Source organism: Corvus cornix, chromosome 5 (genome assembly GCF_000738735.6).
Source record: "Corvus cornix cornix isolate S_Up_H32 chromosome 5, ASM73873v5, whole genome shotgun sequence".
NCBI lineage: Eukaryota > Metazoa > Chordata > Aves > Passeriformes > Corvidae > Corvus > Corvus cornix.
Window position 1 is genome coordinate 54795885 of NC_046335.1, and position 20784 is coordinate 54816668.

Below are 20784 nucleotides of genomic sequence, written 5' to 3' on the forward strand. Positions count from 1 at the left end.
TCCTTCAGGCTGGTCTCCAGACTTCGCCCCCAGTTCTTTGCTGTGACCTTTCTCCTGCCAGATTTCTCCCGCTGATTTTCTGGTTTTGTTTCTAAGATGGCCTGGGAACACCTCCCAGACAAACCATCCCCTGAGGACTGGGTGATGTCCGTGGGGTCCCTGGACACAGATTCCCTCCGGGCTCAGGGAGGGGAGGACGGTTTTGGCAGCACGTGTCACTGCACAGGGTTGATGTTGAATTACACCAGCTCCAATCAGGGTCCCAGCAGAAGCCTGAAGGCTTTTGGAATTTAATTTCTTAAGAACTGGGAAGAAAAATCCTGTAAGTTCCACAGGGTCAGGAAAAAGGGCATCCTTCAGCTGCAAAAGCGTAATCATCTGAGGGTTTTGCTGCAGAAACACAGCTGGGGACTTGAGCTTTAGCTTGTCTTGACCGGAGCAGGAGATCAAATGCGTTCTTATTTTCTGAGTGGGAATGCTGGAGCTGAGAGGCTGGGATGGGTGGGGGCCTGACCCTCCCAGTGGCCCCAGTCAGGGTGTGTAGAATTGCACATCCCTGGGGCAGTGTAGGGAGGATGGGAAGAGCTGATGGAGCAGTGGCTGGGACAGCACTGTCCTTTGTGTTTGTTTAAAAAGCACTGGATTCACAAGCAGGGAATAAGGACCATAAATGTGACGCTCTGTGCCATAAAGGCTTAGGCTGCTGGAGTGGCACTAAGTCCCAAATTACCCCACACAACAGCAAAACTGAATAGTGAAAGAGATGCTTTTTTTTCCTTTTAAAAAATAATTTTCTGGCATCTAAGCTGGAGCAGAGAGGAAAATCCAGATTAACCAGCCTACAGATTCAGAACATGGTTCTGGAAAGAAAAGGAGACATACAGATGATTGAGGAGACAGAAAGATGGCATAAGCTACATTTCCTTTAAGAAAGCCAGGCTAGAAATGAAGCCCTTTCAAATAAACAAATAAAACCAATAGCAGAACTGTGCTGTCTTTATCTTATATCTACCATTTTATAACAGCATTGTGTCTGTAAGACACCAGCAGCCAGCAAGGGATAAACCTATTAAATTCACACTGGGATGAAAGACGCAAATCCAGAAACTGAACACGGAGGCTTACAAAAGTAGGGAAATAAGGAAACAATGACAGTTGCCGGTGGGACGTGGAACTAGATGATCCTCGGGACACACGAGGGCTTTTAAAGGGCACGGCGGCGGCAGCGCCCACTCTGGGCTTCCCGCGCTTTTCCGCCCCCCTCAGGATTTCGCGCGCTTTCCCCCCGCCCATCAGCGCTCCCCGCCCCGCGCACGCGCGGCCGCACGAGGCACCGCCCCGCGCCCCTCCCCTCAGGCGCCGCCGCGGCCCGGCCCCGCCATGTCGGACCGGCTGGCCAAGCCCTCCTGCCTCATCGTCGCCAGCGCCGCCGCCGCGGGTGAGACGCACTGGGGAGGCCCCGCCGGGTCGCGGGGAGCCACCGCTCCGGCCTCTGCGGGTGTCCCGCACCCCCCGTCCCTTCTCAGCGCCGCGGCGGGCGGGGCGGGGCGGGGCGGGGCGGGGCGGTGCCGCGCGGGGGTGTCCCCTGTGTGGCTGTCGCGGCGTGTCCCGCGTGTGCCCGCCCCACAGCCCTTGCCGTGTGCGTGTCCCGTGTGTGTGTGTGTGTGTGTGTGTGTGTGTGTGTGTGTATGTGTATGTGTGTGTGTGTGTCACACTGCGGCCGAGCTGCTCAGCCCCACGTGTGCCCTCCGTGCGCAGCTGTGAGCCCACACCGTGCTCATCCGCACTGCAGGTGTTGCCTCCATGTGCAGCTGTGCTGGTTGGCTCCTCTGCGTGTGGCTTTAGTGGCTTTGAGGGGAAGGAGGGTCGGCTTAGATTGGATGTTAGGGGGAAGAATCTTTTCCTGTGAGGGTGGAGAGGCCCTGGCACAGGTTGCCCGGAGAAACTGTGGGTGCTTCATCCCTGGGAGTGTCCAAGGCCAGGCTGAACAGGGCTTGGAGTAATCTGGGATAGTGGAAGGTGTCCCTGCCCATGGCAAGAGATTGGTACGAGATGGGATTTAAGGTCCCTCCCAACCCAAATCATTCCAGGATTCTATTCCTCAGCACACAGCTCACCTGTAATGAAGGCTATACATTTTTGATGTCTTAAAAATCATTGAATCATAACAAAATAATCCTCTGAAATTATCTAGAGCTTTTCAGATGAGCAGAACCCCAAGCTTGTGTACTTTGCTAGATAAAGTTTGGCCTGGATTAGACTATCACTGTTGTTTCCCTAAGGTGTTGGAATCTGTTTCCAGGTGTTTCAGCCCAGTCATTCCTTCACTGCTTTACTCTGGCCAGCTCTGCCTTTAACCTGCAAGTGGCAACTCCTGGGGTGAGTGAAAATGGGCAAATACTGTGATTTCTGCCTGAAACCAATTGATATCTCAGTTGTGATGAGATAATTGTACTATAAATGTATTGAGAGGTGTTTTATTGGCCTTAAACATTAAGGGAGCTGTTTAATTCTGTTTTTTTAATACCGAAGTGACTGCAGGCTTTCTGTAGCATGGATTTGGACTTTTGGGGTGTCTGTTCCCACAAAGAGTGGAGGAAAAGCTATTAGTACTAATTCAGTGGGAAAAATGGAAAACTTCAGGTTTTTGAGAGCGGAAGCATCCCAAAATCCCACATGGCCATCCTTCAGGAAGTGTCATGGATGCTTGTGCAGTGATCCTGACCACGGTGTGTGAACCATGTTATCCCCAGGGCAAGCCCATTGATTTTGTGGATGTGAACGAGGGCAACATGCGCTGGATCCAGGACTTCCGCATGAAATCCTACGCCAACCCTGCCAAGCTGGAGTCCATTGATGGTAAGTGTGTCCCCACGGGCCACTGTCAGGAAAACAGGGGTTGCTTAGGGCCAGGATTTTAGGGAAGAACAACACAGAAAAGGCAGGAAAGTTGTGTTTCAAGAGAAAACCATGGCAGCTGCAGTTGTTGGTTTATTTTTTATTTAAGAGGAAGTCCTGGCAACTGCTTTGCTGTTTTGTTATTTATCTTGGAATGGTCATTCTTTTTTAATATATATGCAATGTATACATATAATGTCTGTGTTGTATATAAGCACACACTACATTGTTACTTGTGCAAAATAAATATTTTGCTGGAGTAGGAGCCAGCAGACAGAACAGTTCTAAGTTTTGCTTGGATCATCAGGGCTTATTGAAAATGTGTGTTCCTTGTCCCAAGAAGGACCTTTTTCTCTCTTCTGTGTAGCTCTGTTAGTTTCTTTAGGTTATTTTTAACTTATTCATGTAGGCTTGTCCTATTTTTTTCCAAATGTGCAGTGGATTTATTGTCAGGCTTTTTGGGTTTTTTACCTGTCCTACAATCTCCCTGCTTTCCTTCCGACCAGGGGCTCGGTACCATGCCCTGCTGATCCCAAACTGCCCTGGGGCCATGACTGACCTGGCCAACAGCGGGTACCTGGCCAAGATCCTGCAGCACTTCAGCACTGAGAGCAGTAGGTGAACATCCTCGGGGGAGTGGGTAAATGAAACAGGGCTCCTGTGCTGCTCCTGCAGGGCTGCTGCCTTCCAGAGACTTAAAAGTGTTTGCATGGCTAAAGAGCATTCAGAACTGGGGAGGAAAAAGGTGTCTTCAGGGGGGGAAACAAGTATCTTAATGGGCCTTAAAAAACGGAAAGGGAGTCTTAGAAGAAAAAAAAGTATCCTAAAATGTCTTAAAAATGAAAAAGGGAGTCTTAAAAGGAAAAAAAACCTGTCCTCAAGTGTCTTAAATAGGAAAAAGAGAGCCTTGAAAAGGAAAAAGAGGTCTTAAAGTATCTTAAAAAGCAATGCTAGTAGCTTGTCTCAGAAGAAGGATTTGCTGCCTTACAGTGGTACAGAAATGGCTCTGTCCAAATCAGCAGGATTCAAGGCTCAGAGCCAAGTGTGGAATGCACCAGGATCATCATTACAGCTGCAGTTAATCAAGACTTGGGGTGTGCTCCACATTTGAGCATTTGTGGACCTGTCTCTGGACTTGGAGTAAAAATCTGCCTTACTCTTCCCCTTACTGTAATAATAATAATAGAATAATTGTAGTAATTCTATTATAGACAATAATTGCTACTGCAGTGTGCAGGAAAGCCCCTACAACCTAGAGGAACATTGGCAATGCAGTATAACTTCACTGCAGGAGGGCAGCATGACTCTCACCACACTCACCTGTTTTAACTATTTGGAGATGCTCACAAATGTGCTTTAATTCTTTTCTAGAGCCCATCTGTGCCGTGGGACAGGGAGTGGCAGCTTTGTGTTGTGCCACCAATGAAGATAAATCCTGGGTTTTCCAGGGATACAGCCTGACAGGGGTAAGTCAAGCTTTTACCTGATTTTTGCTGTTTGGGGGATTTTTTGCTGTGTGAATTTCTGGTGGTTTTGGTCTCACCCAGGAACTTCCTGTGAATATAAATTATTGGTTTGATACCCTTGGCTTGTGCAAGATGTGCAGAGTTTTCTTTGACAAGGGGCCCGGCAATGAGTGTGTGAAGGGTTTGTCCCACTGGCATGGTAACTGGCGTGTGTGGAATGCTTTCCCTCTGATTGTTCAGTAAACTTTAAACTGAAGCAAAAAAAGTGCTGGAAATTCCTGCTGCAGCTCTTTGCATTTGTTGTTGAGGACTTAAAAAGTTCTTTTGTTTGTTTGTTTGTTTGTTTCATGAATGCTGGGAATAAATGATATTTCTCAAGGTGCTGTTTCTTTTTGAAAGGTAGAGGGAGTTTTAGGAAAACAAAGGAAGTTTTAGGCAAAAAGCCAGTACAAACTGTCTTGCAATTAAAGCAGCCAGTTACTGTTGATACTTTATTTATGTGCTCTGACCTCACAGCCCATTTTATAGTGTCAGAGTGGTGGAAATCGCCCTAGTACAGCTTCTAGCATGGAAAATTTACAATGGAAGTTAAGAAATTGAGATTTTGTGACTTACAAAAGCTATTAGTGTTCTCATGTGCTTCTGTTTGAGTTAAGGATCATTTATGGCTCTATATGAATTGTTATAGTCTATGATGAAATATTGTAAATCATGATGTGGCCTAGCTATAGTTGCTGTGGAAACCATAAAATTAAATTCCTTCCCTTTGCACATAAAAACTGTAAAAGCTCCTAAATTTTCTGTCTTTAAGCTGCTTCCCATATTCATTCCAACATGGATTACTGTTTTTGGACTCTGCAGGTGGCACAGCATCTGTGTCCAAATATTTGTGTGCCATGGACAGACAGGTCTGTGCCTTCCTGAAGTTAATCACACCTGCAGAAATTGTTTGGTTGTTGTTTTTTCCTCTTAACTCATTTAAGAGTTTCCAGTTTGCTCCCTGCACAAAATCCATCAAAGCTGCTTGTGATCATTTGGTTGGGAGAATAGTAGAGGGAACAGAAATATAAATTTCAGGGAAGTATGTTCTGGTTTTGCTTGAGCCAGCCAGACTCATTTCCTTTTGATCTATTTCAGCCCTCTGTGTACGAGCTGGTGAGGCAGCCAAATTTTGCCAGTTTGTCCATTATTGTGGAGGATTTCGTGAAGGATTCTGGAGCTACATTCAGTGGTGGGTCATGCCTGGTGTCCGGGATGGACACTTTGTGTCTCCTTTGGGAAGTGAGTGCTTGTGTGCCAGTTGTATCCAGCTGAGCAGGCCACTGGCAGGATATCTCATCTGGCATTCCCATTCCCTCATTTACCAGTACATCACTGGTCGTTTGCAAGGCCAGGTTGGACAGGGCTTGGAGCAGTCTGGGATAGTGGAAGGTGTCCCTGCCTGTGGCACGGGGATGGGACTGAATGAGCTTTAGGGTCTCTTCCTACCCAAACCAGGCTGGGAGTCTGTCTGGAATGAGGTAACTTAAAAATTCTGTTTGGGGTGCTGAGCAGTTGCTGGTACATCTGAGCACGCTGGGATGTTGTAACTGGCCAGAAAATGAGTATTTAATTTTTGTAGCGTGGTGATCACAGCTCGTGTCTGGTATAAGAAGAGTTTATGTTGTATTGTGAGGTAATTGCAACTTTCAAAGACACACTTTGAGATGATGAAAATCTCCTGATATATGTGCTTTACCCACCTGGTGTTAATTGAATCAAGGACCCAGTCCTGTTCTTCCAGAAAAGGATTTCCTAGGGAAGTTGTTTCAGCATGAGGGGCTTGAGACTGCCTCTGTTTGCTGGGGTAATAGATCAGCACCCAGCAAATCTGTCTGGCCAAAATAGTTACGTGTTGTGTTGGGTTTATCAGTGGTGGGATTCTGGCACTGAGCTTGTGTGCTCTAACAGAAACCCTGTGTTTTTCCTCCTGTGTTCAGCCAGCAGCCCGGATGCTGTCCATGTGGTGCTGGACAGGCACCTGGTGACAGGACAGAATGAGAATTCCACCCTTCCTGCTGTCCAGAACCTTCTGATTCTTTGCAATGTCAGGTGAGGCAAGATGGGGCTTAAGAACTGGGAACAACCATTAGTGAGCATCTTTTGGTTTCAGGAATACTGTTCCTCCAAAGGGTTTTTTCCCCATGGTTTTCTACTGAAGTGTGTGTCACTTCTGTTTGGTCAAGCCAGCCAGGCAGTTCTGTGTTTTGGCAAAGAGCACTTGATTATTTAAAAAAAGAAGATGAAAATGTGTGGGGAAATGCACAGCTGTAGTGGAACTGGCAAAGTAAAATGCTGAATAGGCTTCACTAAACATTTCTGTTCAGGGAAACATCTCTTGTTTCTTGATCTTTGGCAGGCTGGCTTTGAGTCAGCTCTGGTTTAGAATTCTGGGTATGAATGGATTTAATTTCTTTGGAAATGGCTTGGCTTGTTTGAGAGTCATATTGTCAGATAGAAGAGCACATATGAATAACCACAAACCCCTTCTTTTGTTCAGGTGAGTGTGTGGTACCAGGCCTGTCCTGGCTGTGCACTAACAGGTCCTGTCATATCTGGGTGTGTTTCCTTCAGCAGGAAATGAAGGAGAAGGTCTGTTTGCAAAGAGGGTGGATGAAGAGCCAGCAGGCTGAGGATTTCCATGGCTGTGACCTGGATAAAGCATCCCTCTGAACCCCTGTCCTGGACTCTGGAGTGACTGTGGCAGTGAAGTGGCAGTGTCAGGTTCTGTGTGTTTGGAATCACGAAGGTTTTCAGAAGCAGCTGGGACACTCCCTTACATTTTTGCTGCTCCATTTTCTCACTGCTTCTCTAGACCCTCAATTTACAGATGTGGGGAACTGTCTTCTCAAAACCCCCCAGAGCTGGTGCTGTGAATACAAATTGCTGAAACTGAAGGCCTTGCTCTGGGTTGGCATTGTACTGATGCACAGCATGCCCTTGTTTTCTTCCTGTTCACATCGCTGGAATTGTGTTTAAAAAGTTTGCTCAGCTATTTTTTTTTAAATGGTCCTACAATTGTTTATTTGTTCTCCTTTGTGCTGCTTATGTTGTGGGTTTTGTTCTCTTGGAAATACTCCTCTCTGGGAGTACAGTGCTGCTGTCTCTTGCTGGAATTTTGTGGACTAAGGCACTGAAAAACGCAGGTGGCTAATGTGGGTCCCATGCGAGGAACCAGTTGTAGGGTGGAGTCTGGCCTCCTCCTTCCTTCTGAGCTGCAGATGTGGCTTGAAGCCTGAGCATGGAAAGGAATTATCAGACTGAGATTTTTTTTTTTTAATTGTTGCAGGCTCAGACATACCAAATATATTGGAAAGTAGATAAATTAACTTTCAAATAATTGATTTTCCTTCCCTCTTAGAATTGTGGGCAACATTTCTCCAGTGCCCTAAAGGGAAGGACCTTTGGGGTTGCATTTTTGTTTTCTCACCAGGATATTACAATATTTTGGTTCTAACAAGTCATCAAGCAGGGAAGTTTTGTCTTTTCTGTGGAAATCCAGTTTTTTGGCTCTGTCTCAAGAATTCAGTGTGATTTTAAAAGACAGACTGCTGTGGGTTTTGCTGGGTCTTCTGCTGTTGCATTCTGGAGCCTAGCTTACATATCTTTGGCATTGATGGAAATTAAAAACAGAATTTGAAATGAAAATTGGGCTTTGATAGAAACTAAAGTATCAATTAGCTTTGATAATTTAAATCTTCATTCTTGACAAGCCATCTTGGGGATTTGATGTTGACACCATCAGGGAATACTTTCAGTCTGGAAAGCCACATCTAGTTTGTGAAGTGGGAGACTGTATTTCCTTAGGGACTGTTGTTTCCGTGGGATTTTGCCAAAATCACTGCATCTTTCACTGCTTACCTGTAAAAATAGAATATTGCTGTCTACCCTGTGTCCTGTTTTCATTCCTTAAATGAGGTTCTGTTCAGGCTCATTCGTCTGCTGCCAGGTGAGCAAACAGTGTTCACATCACTACAGGCTTTGATCAGTCCCCTGTTGTGCAATTTTTCCTTATTTTGTGGCATCCTGGACCTGCTGGAATTGCTCTGCTTGTGCCTCTGTTGGGAAGCAAACAGTTGGACAAAGCACACTGCCCGGGGACTTGATGGTGCTTCCTTTTTCCTCCCATACGAGAGCAGAAAAAAGATGAGCTCCTGTGTGTGTTTTCACTCTTTCCCATCACACACCCCATTTTATCTCCTCAGCCATGAAGTTGCTCTTGGGAAAATTGGGGTAAGAGTTGTGTGGTCCATGAGCAAGTGGCTGGAGAGGTGATGTGTGCAGGTGTGGGCCGACAGCTTTGTGAGTGGGATCTGGATGTGGTGGGCTGGATTGTGTCACCTTCACAAGTCATGCTGACAAACTGGGAGCCATCTGAGTCATAGAATCATGGAATTTAGGTTAGAAAAGAGCTTTTAAGATGAAGTCCAAGCATCAGTGCAGCACCACCACCATGTTCACCACTCACCCTCAGGTGTCACATCCATGTGTTTTCTGAACACTTCCCGGGATGGTGACTCCACCACTGCCCTGGGCAGCCTGTTCCAGTGCTTGACATCCATTTCCGTGAAGAATTTTTCCCTAATATCCAACCTAAACTTCCCCAGGCACAACTTGAGGCCATTAGTGATGATAGCTCTTAAGTTCTTGTTACAGTATGACCAATTTTAGCCAGAGTTTGGAAATAATTGTTCAAAAACTGTGGGAAAAGAAGATGAAATGAACATAGAAAACACGAAGCTGTTGAACGTTGTCCAGGTATGTTCAGGAAAGTTTTATTCTCTTTATTTTCTGTGTTAATTTTGTTCTACAAATGTAAAACATGATAGTTTGTTATTTTCTTTTCTTTTACCTAGAAGGTATTTACATCAACCGAAATCATGAAGTGGCATTACACAAAGAGCAAGGATTTTTTCATAGTTCTTCCATTTTAAACTTCCCATGGGAAGAACTTGGGTTTGTATCTTCTGTACCTTGTGCCTGGTCCAGCTGAGGAACCCTGTGAAGTATCCCATCCCAGGCATCCAAGCAGTGGTGTTTATACTGAGGGTTTTTTGTCGCCAGGGCAGAAACTGCTTCCCAAAGGCAGAAAGCCTTCAAATTTGGGAGATTTTCATCCCACACAAACCTTGATTGTTTCAGCATTGCAGTGTGCAGTGCTTGGTGCTTTGGTCCTAGGAATGTTACCAGCCAGGCTTGTTTCCTTGGAAATCTGTTCCTGGTGACATCCAGCTGGTAGGTTTCATTGTTTTGTTTATTTGGGTGGGGGTTTGGTTTTATTTTCTAGGGCTTTTTATTTATTTGGGACTCACATTGTTACATCTTCTCTTAATAGCTGGGACCATATCCTCTTTTTTTCTCTGGTATTTTTACAGGCAGATATGGAGGTACCTGCTAGAAGCATCAGAGTGCCTCTGCAGTAGGTGGAGCAGGATGAATCCAAATGGATAAGGAGTTTTCTCAGATGTTGGCTCACAGCTGTAAAAGGGCACTGCTGTCTTGTACCCCACAAAGGATTTCTTCACCAAGAGGACAGCCCACCATCCCTAAGGTATGGGAGCATTTCCTGGCAGGTTTACAGCCAAGCTGGGAAGAGGGGTGCTGGTGCAGCAGTTGGGAAACTGCTTAACTCTGGAAAACAGAGCCCCAAGACCTGCCTGTGGGCATGATCTCAATTTTCATGTTTTTGGGGATCCTGACAAGATATTTGAACTCTGGCCCTGTCTGCAGCTGATGGTTGTTGGTCATACTAGCATTCCATCAGTGTATTTAATATTTAATTAAGAAGATTCTTTTCTTGGAGCTTCCGGAGTATAATCTTGTAAAATAAACCTTAAAATTGTTTTTAAAAATAGAACCTGCTGCTTTATTCATCTTGTGTGCATTCAGACAAGGGCCAGAAGAGATGGAAGTGGCTCTCTGGTCCTTATTTACTTTAAAATTTCAAAGGGAATGGTTTGGTGGCATCTGTACTGGCCTCTGATGGCTGTATTGGATAGACATAACCAGTGAATCTAAGGACTCAAATTCCATGTTGGGAGGATGAATATAAATGGATGCACTCAGTGTGTCTGTTCTTCCAACAGCTCTGCTCTCCTGTACCTCCTGTTTCAAGAATGGAGGAGGTGCTGGGAGCAGCAGCATATCTCCCTTAGCACAGCGTGTGATGGGATGCAAGGCATGGCTGGAGGAGGAAGGAAAAACTTCCAACCCCACTCCAAGCTTTGTGTGTTTGCTGGATGTTGGAATCAGAGAGAAGCCACCACAAGGAAACGTTGGGAAAGGTGCTGTCATTTTTAAATCGATGCTTTAAAGTTTATGTATGTATTCTTTGGGATTTCTCCACACATACACTTTACATCTGCCCCTAATTCCTCAGTCCTGTCCTTGTGCCTGTAAGAGCTACAGACCTTGCTGGGAGGCAAGAGATATCTCCTGATTTCTTAATCTGAGGAGGTATGGAGATCTGGGAAATCCCAGAAGGAGTTTGTAAGCGGGGCACAGACAAGGGCCCTGGGAGAGAGCTCTCCATCTGCTGAAGAGAGGGGAAGTTGAGGAAGAGCTAGGAGTAAATGGACTTTGTGTGACTGACTAAGGAGCTGTACAGGCTGAAGGTTTATGTGGTGCTTGTTTTTTTTTTTCACCATTTCAGGAAGGATGTGGACTTTGTGGCTTAGCCACGGATGTCAGGCACCTCACAACATCCAGCTGTGCTGCAGAGAAGGAACCCCAGTGCTTAGGAGGAAACACAGCTGCCACCACAGCAGGTAAGGGACCCTGTGACCAAACATTTTAAGCATAACTTGTTTGCCTGCAGCCCCCTCAGCTCTTGAGAGGTGTCTGTAGGTAAGTGGAGTAAGGCATAATTTATTATTGTAACTTAACTGTTACTCAGGCACTTTTTCCTGCCTCTTACCCCTTTCACAGCAGTATTTTGTTCTCTCTTGAGCACCTTCTGAAACGCTTCAGAGTTTCATTTAAGCTCCAGTGTTACTGACCCAGCTGTGTCTCAGCTATGTGAGGGGACAGATTCCACGCGTGTGAAGGTTCTTGCTTCACTCGGGGAAAAAGGGGCATTTATTCCAAAGGCTCCAAGCCTCTGACCAGCCAGTTTGACAGCAGCAAGTCCCCACATTCTGTGTGCCCGAATTCCCACCCTGACCTGGTGGGTGCAGTGTGTGGTGTTACAGCACAGCAACCTGCTCTAGGGGCAGGTGTCCCTGCCCATGCCAGGGGAGTGGAAGGGGATGGTCTTCAAGGTTCCCTTCCAACCCAAACCATTCTAGAGATCTCTGTAGGAATACTCAGTTTAGTAAGAGTGAAAAATGCCAAATAGGTTAAATTAAGAAGGGATGTGCAGTGGAGGGTCTGATGGCTGTAGGGAGGGGCAGGGTCAAGGTTTTAGTGCTGGCTTGACTTTGAGGATAAAAGGTCACCTCCCTTTGGGCAGCCTGCTTTCTGCCTGCTCTGCTTCCCCCCTCACCAACACCTGTAGGACAGAGGGTCTGGATGAGGCCCCTGGAGACTTCACCTCCCTCTGGTAGACTGGCAGGATTCCCAGGGCAGGCTGGGAGTGCAGCACCAGCTGTCTGTCTGATTGTAGCTGGCTGTCCCTTTGGCTGGAACAGCAGCTCCCAGGTTGTTCTGGATGTGCTGACAGCAGAGCTGCTGTGTCACACTGGCGTGAGGGATCAGTGGCTCCCTTGGTCTGGACAGAGCACGTGTCTGTCAGTGCTGGAGCTGCACTGCTGCCTTTTCTCCCTTTTCTTTAAGTTCAGGCAACTTTGTCAGGAAACAGCAAATTGTGTCCACATACAAGCAGGGATCTCTTAAAATCAAGGAATGAATCACTGAGGTTGGAAAGGACTGCTGAGACCATGAAGTCCAGCCATTCCCCCAGCACTGCCAAGGCCACCACTATCTCATGTCCTCAGGTGCCACATCCACGTGGCTTTTATATCCCTCCAGGGATGGGGACTCAGCCACTGCCCTGGGCAGCTGTGCCAGGTTGGACAGCCCCTTTCAGTGAATAAATGTTCCCTAATATCCAATCTAAACCTTCCCTGGCACAACTTGAGGCTGTTTCCTTCTTGTCCTATCACTTTTTCTTGTCTACTCTTCATAGAACTGGGTCTATATAAACTAGTAAGATACCTACACACATATATGTATATATTTTGGCATATATATGTGTCTCACAGGAGTACTTGTGGGTTTTGTACCAAGAGGGGCTTGTGAAAACTGTATTTGCTCTTTAAAACAACCTGAAATTAAAAACTGTTTTCTTAAATGTATTGGGACTGTAAGCTTAATTAGGAATTTAATACAAAGAACTTAAATCCTATCAGGTGTCTCCTGCAGCAGTGAATTGACCATGTTACAGGGCAAATCGGTTTTAATTTGCATGTATTGACAAAAGTGCCACAAAAATTTGAAATTCCATTTGTCCCCTTGCAAATTGATAAAAAAAAAAAAGCATGATACAGAAATCTATCCACACACAGCATGATACTTTTACAGGTAAGACATTTGTACATCCACTGAACCTCAGGTGATCCACCTCAGCCTGGAGCACTCAGGGAAATGCTGATTATTGTTTTGTCTTTTTTTACTTTCCATTTTCAGTGCTGAACATTCGCTCCTAGAAAAAGAATAGAAAAAGCATGGCTGAGTAAGAGTTTGGGAATGCTGCAAGGAGTTGCCAGTCACCAAGTGCCTAGATCAGGTACACTGAATGTTTCTACCCCAAAAAACACGGTTTGATGAATCCCACATGAAAGCCTCTCCACAATCTGACAGAAGACTTTGACAGCATACCTGCTCTTTCTTAGTGCCTCCAAGTACAAACATGATTTATTTCCAGCTCACTACCTGCAGATTATTTGTGTCCTGTACTGCTGCTGACAGCTCAGAATCAGATTTAAGGGACTTCTCACTTTGACAGTTATCCTGATGAGCTGCCAATCCTGGGGCCTCAAACTGCAGGTGTGGCCCACCCATGGCAGGAATTCTTTCTTGGCATGCAGTGAAGCTTACCAAGTTCACTGAATTTAGGTGGCTTGTCCCACATAACCTGTCCAAAAACCTGACCAGACTCGTTCAATCCTTAGCCACACCAGGCTGGCTGCAGTACATGGAAGGAGCGTGATACAACATCTACCTTTAACATCCTCTCCAGCTTAACTGCATCTGCAGCAAATCGCCTGATCCCATCAGACAGCTTTTCCACAGCCATTTGGTCTTCGTTGTGGTGCCAGCGGAATGCCTTCTCATCCAGGTGGATCTTCTCAAGATTGCATGCCTGAGCTGTGCAGGAGAAGTAGAAAAAGAAACAAAAACCAGGTGATCAGACTCTTACAAAATTTAGACTTCCTAAAATTGTCTTGAGTTCTAACCATTTCTAGGTGTTGGAAAAATTTTAAATACTTTCAGTATGACTTGCTTCAGGAGCACAATCTGGGATGTGAGATTGAAAGTGCTCCTGATCTGGCTGGAGAACAAAGAGGAAAAAGGAAAAGGTAGCCTAATAAATCAGTTTATCTTAATGCACAGTGTTTGTGTGTGTCAGTATCTTGTACCTGCTGCTGAATGGCACAGCACTTCCAGGCCTATTCTAAGGAATTGTGCAACCACCCTGCAGCAGTGAGACATTCTAAGCAAATATTCTGAACAATCAGGGCTTTGATCATTTGGCAAGAACTAACAAAAGCTCATTTGATAGCAGGCTCCCAGGCCAGCAGCAGCCTGTGGGCAGCAACCCATGGCACAGAGCTGCTTTCTGAGATGTAAACCAGCATTTTAATGAGGCTGCAGGAAAGGGACACTATCACAGAATCCTGGAATGACTTGGGTGGAAAGGAGCCTTACACTCCATTCAGTTCCACTGCCCAGCCATGAGCAGGGACACCTTCCGCTATCCCAGATTGCTCCAAGCCCCATCCAACCTGGCCTTGAAGTGCAATGGGAACAAGGATTCCAAGCCATTGTGGCACAGTGTCACCAGATCAAATCACTCGGTCTTGTGTATGATTTGTTTCTAATTTCTGGAGGGAAAATACCTCTTGGCATGTCTAGAGATTAAGATGAAACCAAGTTCGGCATCTTTGCTACTGTTCAGTGAAATTTCATCCTGAGCATGTGCACATTAACTTTCCTCTTCTCTCCCTGTCCCACGGGGAGAGGTGCAGAGTATGGACACACACTCCAAACCCATTGTAATCTAATTAGTGCTCAGTGTGTCAGCAATTGTAGCAGCGATACTGTAATGAGGCTATAGTATTTCCTCTAGGAAACTGGATTTATCCCTAAAGCAGGATGGCAGCAAGCACCACAGCACTGACCAGAACCCCAGACTCAGCACTGCAGAAGAAGGGAAGACTGAACAAACCCCCAGGAGTGGACTCACCCTCTTTGACACTGAGTGTGGGAGTTAACTTGACATGCTCTTTGCTGAGCTCTGCCAGGAGCTTGGGTGAAATGGTGAGATAGTCACAGCCCGTGAGCGCTTTGATCTGGCCCGTGTTGCGAAACGATGCACCCATCACGATGGTTTTGTAGCCAAACTTTTTGTAGTAGTTATAGATCTTGGTGACACTCTTCACTCCTACAAGCAGAAACCAGCAACTTTACTGTAAGTGATTATTTAGAACATGCTCAAACCCGGCATTTTGCCATAAGAGGGCTTTTACAAGTAAACTGTTTGAATGAGCAGCTGTTGTTTTTCTCAGCAGTGTTGCTCACCTGGATCCTCTGAAGGCTCATAGGTTTTCTTGTCTCCATTTGCAACATACCAGTCCAGGATCCGTCCCACAAACGGGGAAATCAGAGTAACTCCAGCTTCAGCACAGGCAACAGCCTGAGCAAAGGAGAACAGCAAGGTCATGTTGCAGTGAATCCCATACTCGGCCTCCAGAACCCTGCAGACACAGGCTGGCTTAGAACAGCACTTTGCTCACCTACAGAATTCATATTCAGGAATGAGCTGCTACGTTCAAACTACTGAACTCCTTAAGTTAATTTAGGAAGGGGGCATACTTGGTAAGCTTTAAAGTTGTCAGCTAACAGCAAATGTTTTGTGCTGCCAAACTGCTTTATTAATGCTGTTCCTCCAGCCAAATGCAGCCAGCTTAGCAGGGTATTTCAGGAAACTGTGGCCTGGCCCTTGTATGAAGAAACTTTCCCTATTTCAACAGCAAGCTGTGGGAGAGCACCTTCCGTGCTCATGACAGACTTCCTCATGCTGTGCTTTCAGCACTGCTGTTTATATTCAAGTACAGAATGCAATGTCAGTGGCTGTGGACAGGCAGGAGCATGCCATGAATCAGCACGCCAGGCACACACAGCCTTACCTGCCAGCCTGGATTCCTTCCCACGTTGAAGAGAGCTTGATGAGAATCCGATCTTTACCAACTCCTACTTCCTTGTAGAGGTCGATGAGGCGCCTGGCCCTTTGAATCATTCCTTCCTTATCAAAGGACAACCTTTGAGGCAAGAGCAGCACTGTTTAAAACTGATTGGTTTGTTTTTTTTTTAATTCTCTCCCCGAGGGCCCCATGGGAAACACTGTACTGTTTTATCAGCATTTACATGCCAACAGCAGGTTTGTGTTCTCAGATCCCTCCTGGATGGTCAGCCCTTTGAGAAGGAAGTTTCTTATAATAAATTCAGAAGCTGAGCATTAACAAAAATTGGCACTGAGCAATTTAACACCAAGTCCTGTGCAAGTCTTGAAATAAACTGTTCAAACAGATCCCTTGCTAAATTGAACAGCTATTATCACATAGAAGAGAACGAGCGAAACTATGACTGGAACTGTGAGGTTTCCCTTGCTTAAGAAGCAGCAGGAAGATTATGAAAACCCAAGGTCAGTGCTGCTTGTTTTTGTTACAGAGTTCTAGTCAAGCTAAGGGAAATCCACACTCTTAAATATTAACAATATAAGTCCTGCTGGTCTTCTAGGCAAGTAATCTTTCTCCAGCTCACATCAGGTCTCTTTTTGTATGTACAAATTTATCCAGGGTAACCCAGAGGGAAAAGAGCCAACCTTGCATCTACTTCTGTGGACACACGGCCAGGTATCCTCTTCAGGATTTCAGCTCCAAATAATACAAAAAGCTTGTCAGAAGCATTTTTGATCTGCTCCTCTTCTGACCTGAAAACCACAAAGAGCAAAAGCATTTATGGGGGTAAAAAAAAAGTGAGTTTACACTTCGCCGTGGATTTGAAGATCAGATTTCACAGACCATTTAACATTAAATTCCAGAGTTCAAATGAGCCACTTCTGTCCTGCCAGCAGGATTAGCCTTTGGACACTCTTTCCTGCAATGCTGTTTTCCTGAGCAAGGAGGGCCAGGTGTGAGCTGGGAAATGGGGATGCACTTCTTAAAAGCACATCTGGAATAGGCGTAAGGAATTTTTCTTAAAGTGTTGAGGCCTTTTGGGGCAGGAGACAAACCCACAAGTACATGAGGGGGAAACCCCAGTATGTTGCTTGTATATAATTAAGGCATTTTAAATATAGGTCTGCTGAGATTAAAACCCTCTTTACTTACCCACCAAGCTTCTTCCCGTAGGCAACAGCATCATCCACAAGATTCTGGTATGCTGGCATCTGAGCTGCAGTGAGGATCAGGGAGGGATTTGTGGTGGCATCCAGGGGCTTGTACTCATCGATGGCTAAGGAAAGAAAACCAACCTGTTGGAAACAGCCAGCCAGCCTGAGAAATCAGAAGCATTTTGCTCAACCAGGTGAGAATGTAAACACTTGTTACTGACGGAGCACAACAGCGCTGAGTGGTGTTTAAACACTGCCTGAAGGCTGGTTTGTGCCACAGTACAGAACAACTGGGCTGCTGTCACAAGATACAGCAAACTTTAAAGTTTATAAACTACAGAAATTGCCCAAAAGTATAAACCTGTAGAAATGATGGATGAAGAGAAGTAGTACTAATTTCCAAACTTCATCCCCAACCAGCATAACTGAGCTCCAGGAATCACAGAGGGGAATAAAGAACCTTGAAGTCCCTATCTTTAGGGACCTTCCCCTCAAGCAGTCAGAAATTCGGGCTTTTGTTTGTGTCCAACTGATGGGACCAGGACAGGTGAATTCACCTGTGAGGCTCCAGCACCTTTTCTTACTGCTTTTTAAACCTTTTCCAAACAGATGCAGTTTCTCAGTATCTGCTTTTGTAATTTCCTGGTCCCACCAGGAGGACACTTGAGTCTTGGTCTTACCCTAAGCCCTGGACTACGCCTGTTTCAGGTGATGCCAGGCATTTGCTCCAGCAGGCTGTGACACATATTATCCAGCTGTAATCACAGCCTGGCACCAGGGCCCGACTGGGCAAACAGTGCAGAGCCTCTGCAGGCCCCTCAGCAGTTTCAACAATGCAGTTAAAATGTCAAAAAAATAACAAAATACGTATTACCAGCCCCTTCTCCTCAGCATTTTCTGCACAGGGATGAAACCCCAAGTGAGAGAGTGCAACTGTACTGAAAATAAGCATTGTTTTTCCATAGATCCCTCCCAGGCAATGATCAGGATCCGGGAGAGAGGTCCACTCCATACAAACAGGTCCTTCAGAACTTCAGTTCACACGGGTAGTGCTTAAAGCAGAGCAGCACATCAATGAAACTCGGTTCTATACCGACACCTTGATCTACCAACACCACTGGGAACCACCAGCAGCAACAACCACCTTCACCTCCACCAGGGTTTAACCTGCCAGGTAAGGCTCTTGCCTTGTCTGGACTCTTAAGAATGACCCCCAGGTGATAGGAGCAGCCCAGAGAACAACTTGGGGATGTCCTGTGCAGGGCCAGAAGCTGGACTCGATGATCCCTGTGGGATATTCTACAGTCCTTACTGCTGCCTGCACACAAACACCCCCTCGGCCATCCTGGGGCTGTGTTTTTTTCCTGTGCTGTTGCCACCCCTGTGCTCTCTTCACCTTAAGTTTACTACTCTTAAGACATTTGACAGTGGCCATTTAGGATTGTTTATTGTTACACCAACAGGATTAGGCAAGCAGTGGAGGGATTACTGCAGGCCTGGGCGAGAACAGGACAGGATTCAAGGACTGGTCTATACAACCCAGAGACACCCAGGGAGGGAATTCTTGGCTCTGACAGACCGAGCAGGCTCCGTGTCTGTGCCGGGCCAGGCAGTGACAGCTTGGGAACAAGTGGCTTTCTAATCGAAGGCCACCTCCCTTTCTCGGAAAGGAGTGTGCTGGCTTATTCTCAGGAGAAAATGAAAATAAAAGCACTCTGACATTATTTTTACAGAATCCTGGAATGACTGGGTTGGAAGCAACCTTAAAGATTGTTCAGTTCCGCTCCCTGCCATGGGTAGCGACACCCTCCACTGGACCAGGCTGCTCCAAGCCCCGTCCAAGCGTGAGTCTGAAAAACCCCAAACAAGTCCCAGATCTAGACAGCCCACTGGAAGAAAACCCAAAATTAATTAGAACAGCAGAGCCTGGCTTTAGTCTGGCACTTCTTCTTGACAGCACGCAGAGCTGAACGGAGTGGTCAGGGCACACTCGAGGGCAAACCGGGAGAAATCACGGGGGGGTCTGGACAATGTCCTGGCGGGGCGGGATCTGCCCTGGGATGGAGACCCAGCGCCGCCACCGAGCGCCGTCCCGCTCGCCCCCCCTCCGGCCCCAGGGTGGGTCGGTCCCCGCAGCGCGCGCCCCTTCGGCCGGGCTCGCCCACTCTCCGTGAAGAGGGGCGGGAGAAGAGGGGGCTAAGCAGAAGCTGCGGAGACAGGATCCCCTCATGCCGCTTCTCACCGTTGAAGTCCCCGGTGTCGGCCAGCACCGTGGTGTGGTGCTTGAGCTGGTCCAGCGCCGACTCCATCTTCTGCCGCTCCACGGGGGACACCGACACGCCCGCGGCTCCGGGGGACTCGCGCGCCCACGAGGGACGGTACGTGCCCGAAGGGCACCGGCCCGCGCGCGCTCCCGCGGCCCGCGCGCTCCCGCCGCCCGCCGCCAATCCCAGCCTGGCTGGGCGGCAGCGGCCAATCAGGAGCGCGGACAGGAGACGGACGAGGCCGGGAGGAAGAGCGATTCTGATTGGCTGGTTCGTGAGGGCCGGGCGGGGGTTCGCCTTGGCGACCGTGACGCCGCCATCGTCCCCAGCGGAGCGTATCGGGGGGGTCTCCCCGCCCCGGCATCTTCTGGCCCCGAAATCTCTCGGGCCCGGAACCTCCTGTCGCCAGAACCCCCGGCAGTCTTCCCCGCGGCCGGTACGGCGCCCGACCCGCCCCTGAGCCGCCCGTCCCTCATGGCCGCGCGGGGCCCGGGCGCGGCCGGTGCCGCAAGGTGGCGGCGGGCAGCCCATGAGGGGGAGGCTTGGAGCTGCGTCGGTGGTGCCCCGCTGCAGGAGCTGAGCGCTCTGTGCTCCCTTCGCCGCCGTCGTGGCAAGGTTCGAAATGGTTTCTCGGGTGCAGCTCCAGGCGCTGAGAGAGCCCCCGGCCCAGTAAGGCAGGTGTTTTGGGCTCGTGGTTCACCTGAACTTTATTTAGGCTGTAAAAGAGGTGATCTTGTTAGTGTGGTTGTGCTTCTGGAAACAGGATGGCTCTTGGCTGGAAATGTTGGAGAATCCGTGTAACAGGCTCCTAGTCATGGGGTTATGCTGTTCCCTCTTTCTGTATGGTTCCACTTGGGACAGCTGCCACAGTCGTTCCCCTTCCAGAGAGGCAAGAATGTGCTTTTGTACAGCCTTCTCGTGCTTTGCCCCTATTCTTAAGACACAGCTATCCAGGCCGTAACATCCTTCCTGTTGAATGTCAGTCCCCAAAACCAAAAGGAAATGTGTGGTTTCAGACATTCTGCTGAGTTTCTGAGACTCTCAGTGAAAGAGTCGGAGATGGAGTTATAAGTATAACTTAACTATTTTAATAAATCTTGTACAGTGCACGGTTATATCATTGTCTCCTTCGCTCAGTTACATCAATGTACTGTCTGCAGGCAGTACAAACAGAGCACAGCTCAGTCGCATGGAAATTTGTAAAAGTGATCTCTGCAATAAGGTCTACTGAGATATTTGTTTTAGGAAGTGCTCCTGTGGCTCCCAGCTTTACAGAGCTGTCATGTACACTCCTGTTAAAATCCCAGATAACTGTAATTCCCTGTGATTTGCTTTCCTCTACACCCCAGGATTAGAAGATGGCGTGTTTCCTAGCTCAACATTCGTTTTTATTTTCATTTTAGAAACTTTTTCACCTCCCGTGCTTGCCATCCTGCCTCCCATCTCCACCCTAATCCGGAGCCAGGGCTTCTCAGGAGGATTGTCCTCTTCATCCCTCCCTGACAAGGTGAGTGCCCTTCTCAGATCCTAGCAGGGCTGTGACTAAACCCAGGATCCTCCCCTG

The 20784-nt window shown here is 47.3% G+C and overlaps 2 protein-coding genes and 2 long non-coding RNA genes across 6 annotated transcripts; 3 read left to right on the plus strand and 1 right to left on the minus strand.

Annotated features, from left to right (window-relative positions):
- The first annotated feature begins 1337 nt into the window (after positions 1-1337).
- Positions 1338-8290, plus strand: GATD1 (glutamine amidotransferase like class 1 domain containing 1). 2 transcript variants are annotated; one of them, XM_039553404.1, is made up of 8 exons: positions 1338-1438; positions 2303-2379; positions 2754-2859; positions 3405-3512; positions 4270-4364; positions 5502-5595; positions 6344-6455; positions 6978-8290. In XM_039553404.1, the coding sequence occupies exons 1-8, from the start codon at positions 1381-1383 to the stop codon at positions 6985-6987; spliced, it is 660 nt and encodes a 219-aa protein (XP_039409338.1). In that variant the 5' UTR covers positions 1338-1380; the 3' UTR covers positions 6988-8290. The 2 variants fall into 2 exon arrangements, with proteins under 2 accessions (XP_039409338.1, XP_039409339.1); XM_039553405.1 differs by having other exon boundaries at positions 6981-8290.
- A 4490-nt stretch (positions 8291-12780) lies between these two features.
- Positions 12781-19450, minus strand: TALDO1 (transaldolase 1). The gene is made up of 8 exons (XM_039553171.1): positions 19199-19450; positions 16955-17078; positions 16447-16554; positions 15752-15883; positions 15144-15319; positions 14809-15006; positions 13564-13709; positions 12781-13044 (listed from the first exon to the last, which is right to left on the minus strand). The coding sequence occupies exons 1-8, from the start codon at positions 19263-19265 to the stop codon at positions 13012-13014; spliced, it is 984 nt and encodes a 327-aa protein (XP_039409105.1). The 5' UTR covers positions 19266-19450; the 3' UTR covers positions 12781-13011.
- LOC120410120 lies at positions 13001-13952 on the plus strand. Its single transcript, XR_005602079.1, has 2 exons — positions 13001-13128; positions 13514-13952. It is a non-coding gene; the product is annotated as an uncharacterized LOC120410120 (long non-coding RNA).
- LOC120410119 lies at positions 17062-18680 on the plus strand. 2 transcript variants are annotated; one of them, XR_005602078.1, is made up of 3 exons: positions 17062-17150; positions 17922-18130; positions 18420-18680. It is a non-coding gene; the product is annotated as an uncharacterized LOC120410119 (long non-coding RNA). The 2 variants fall into 2 exon arrangements; XR_005602077.1 differs by having other exon boundaries at positions 17922-18680.
- Positions 19451-20784: the final 1334 nt, after the last annotated feature.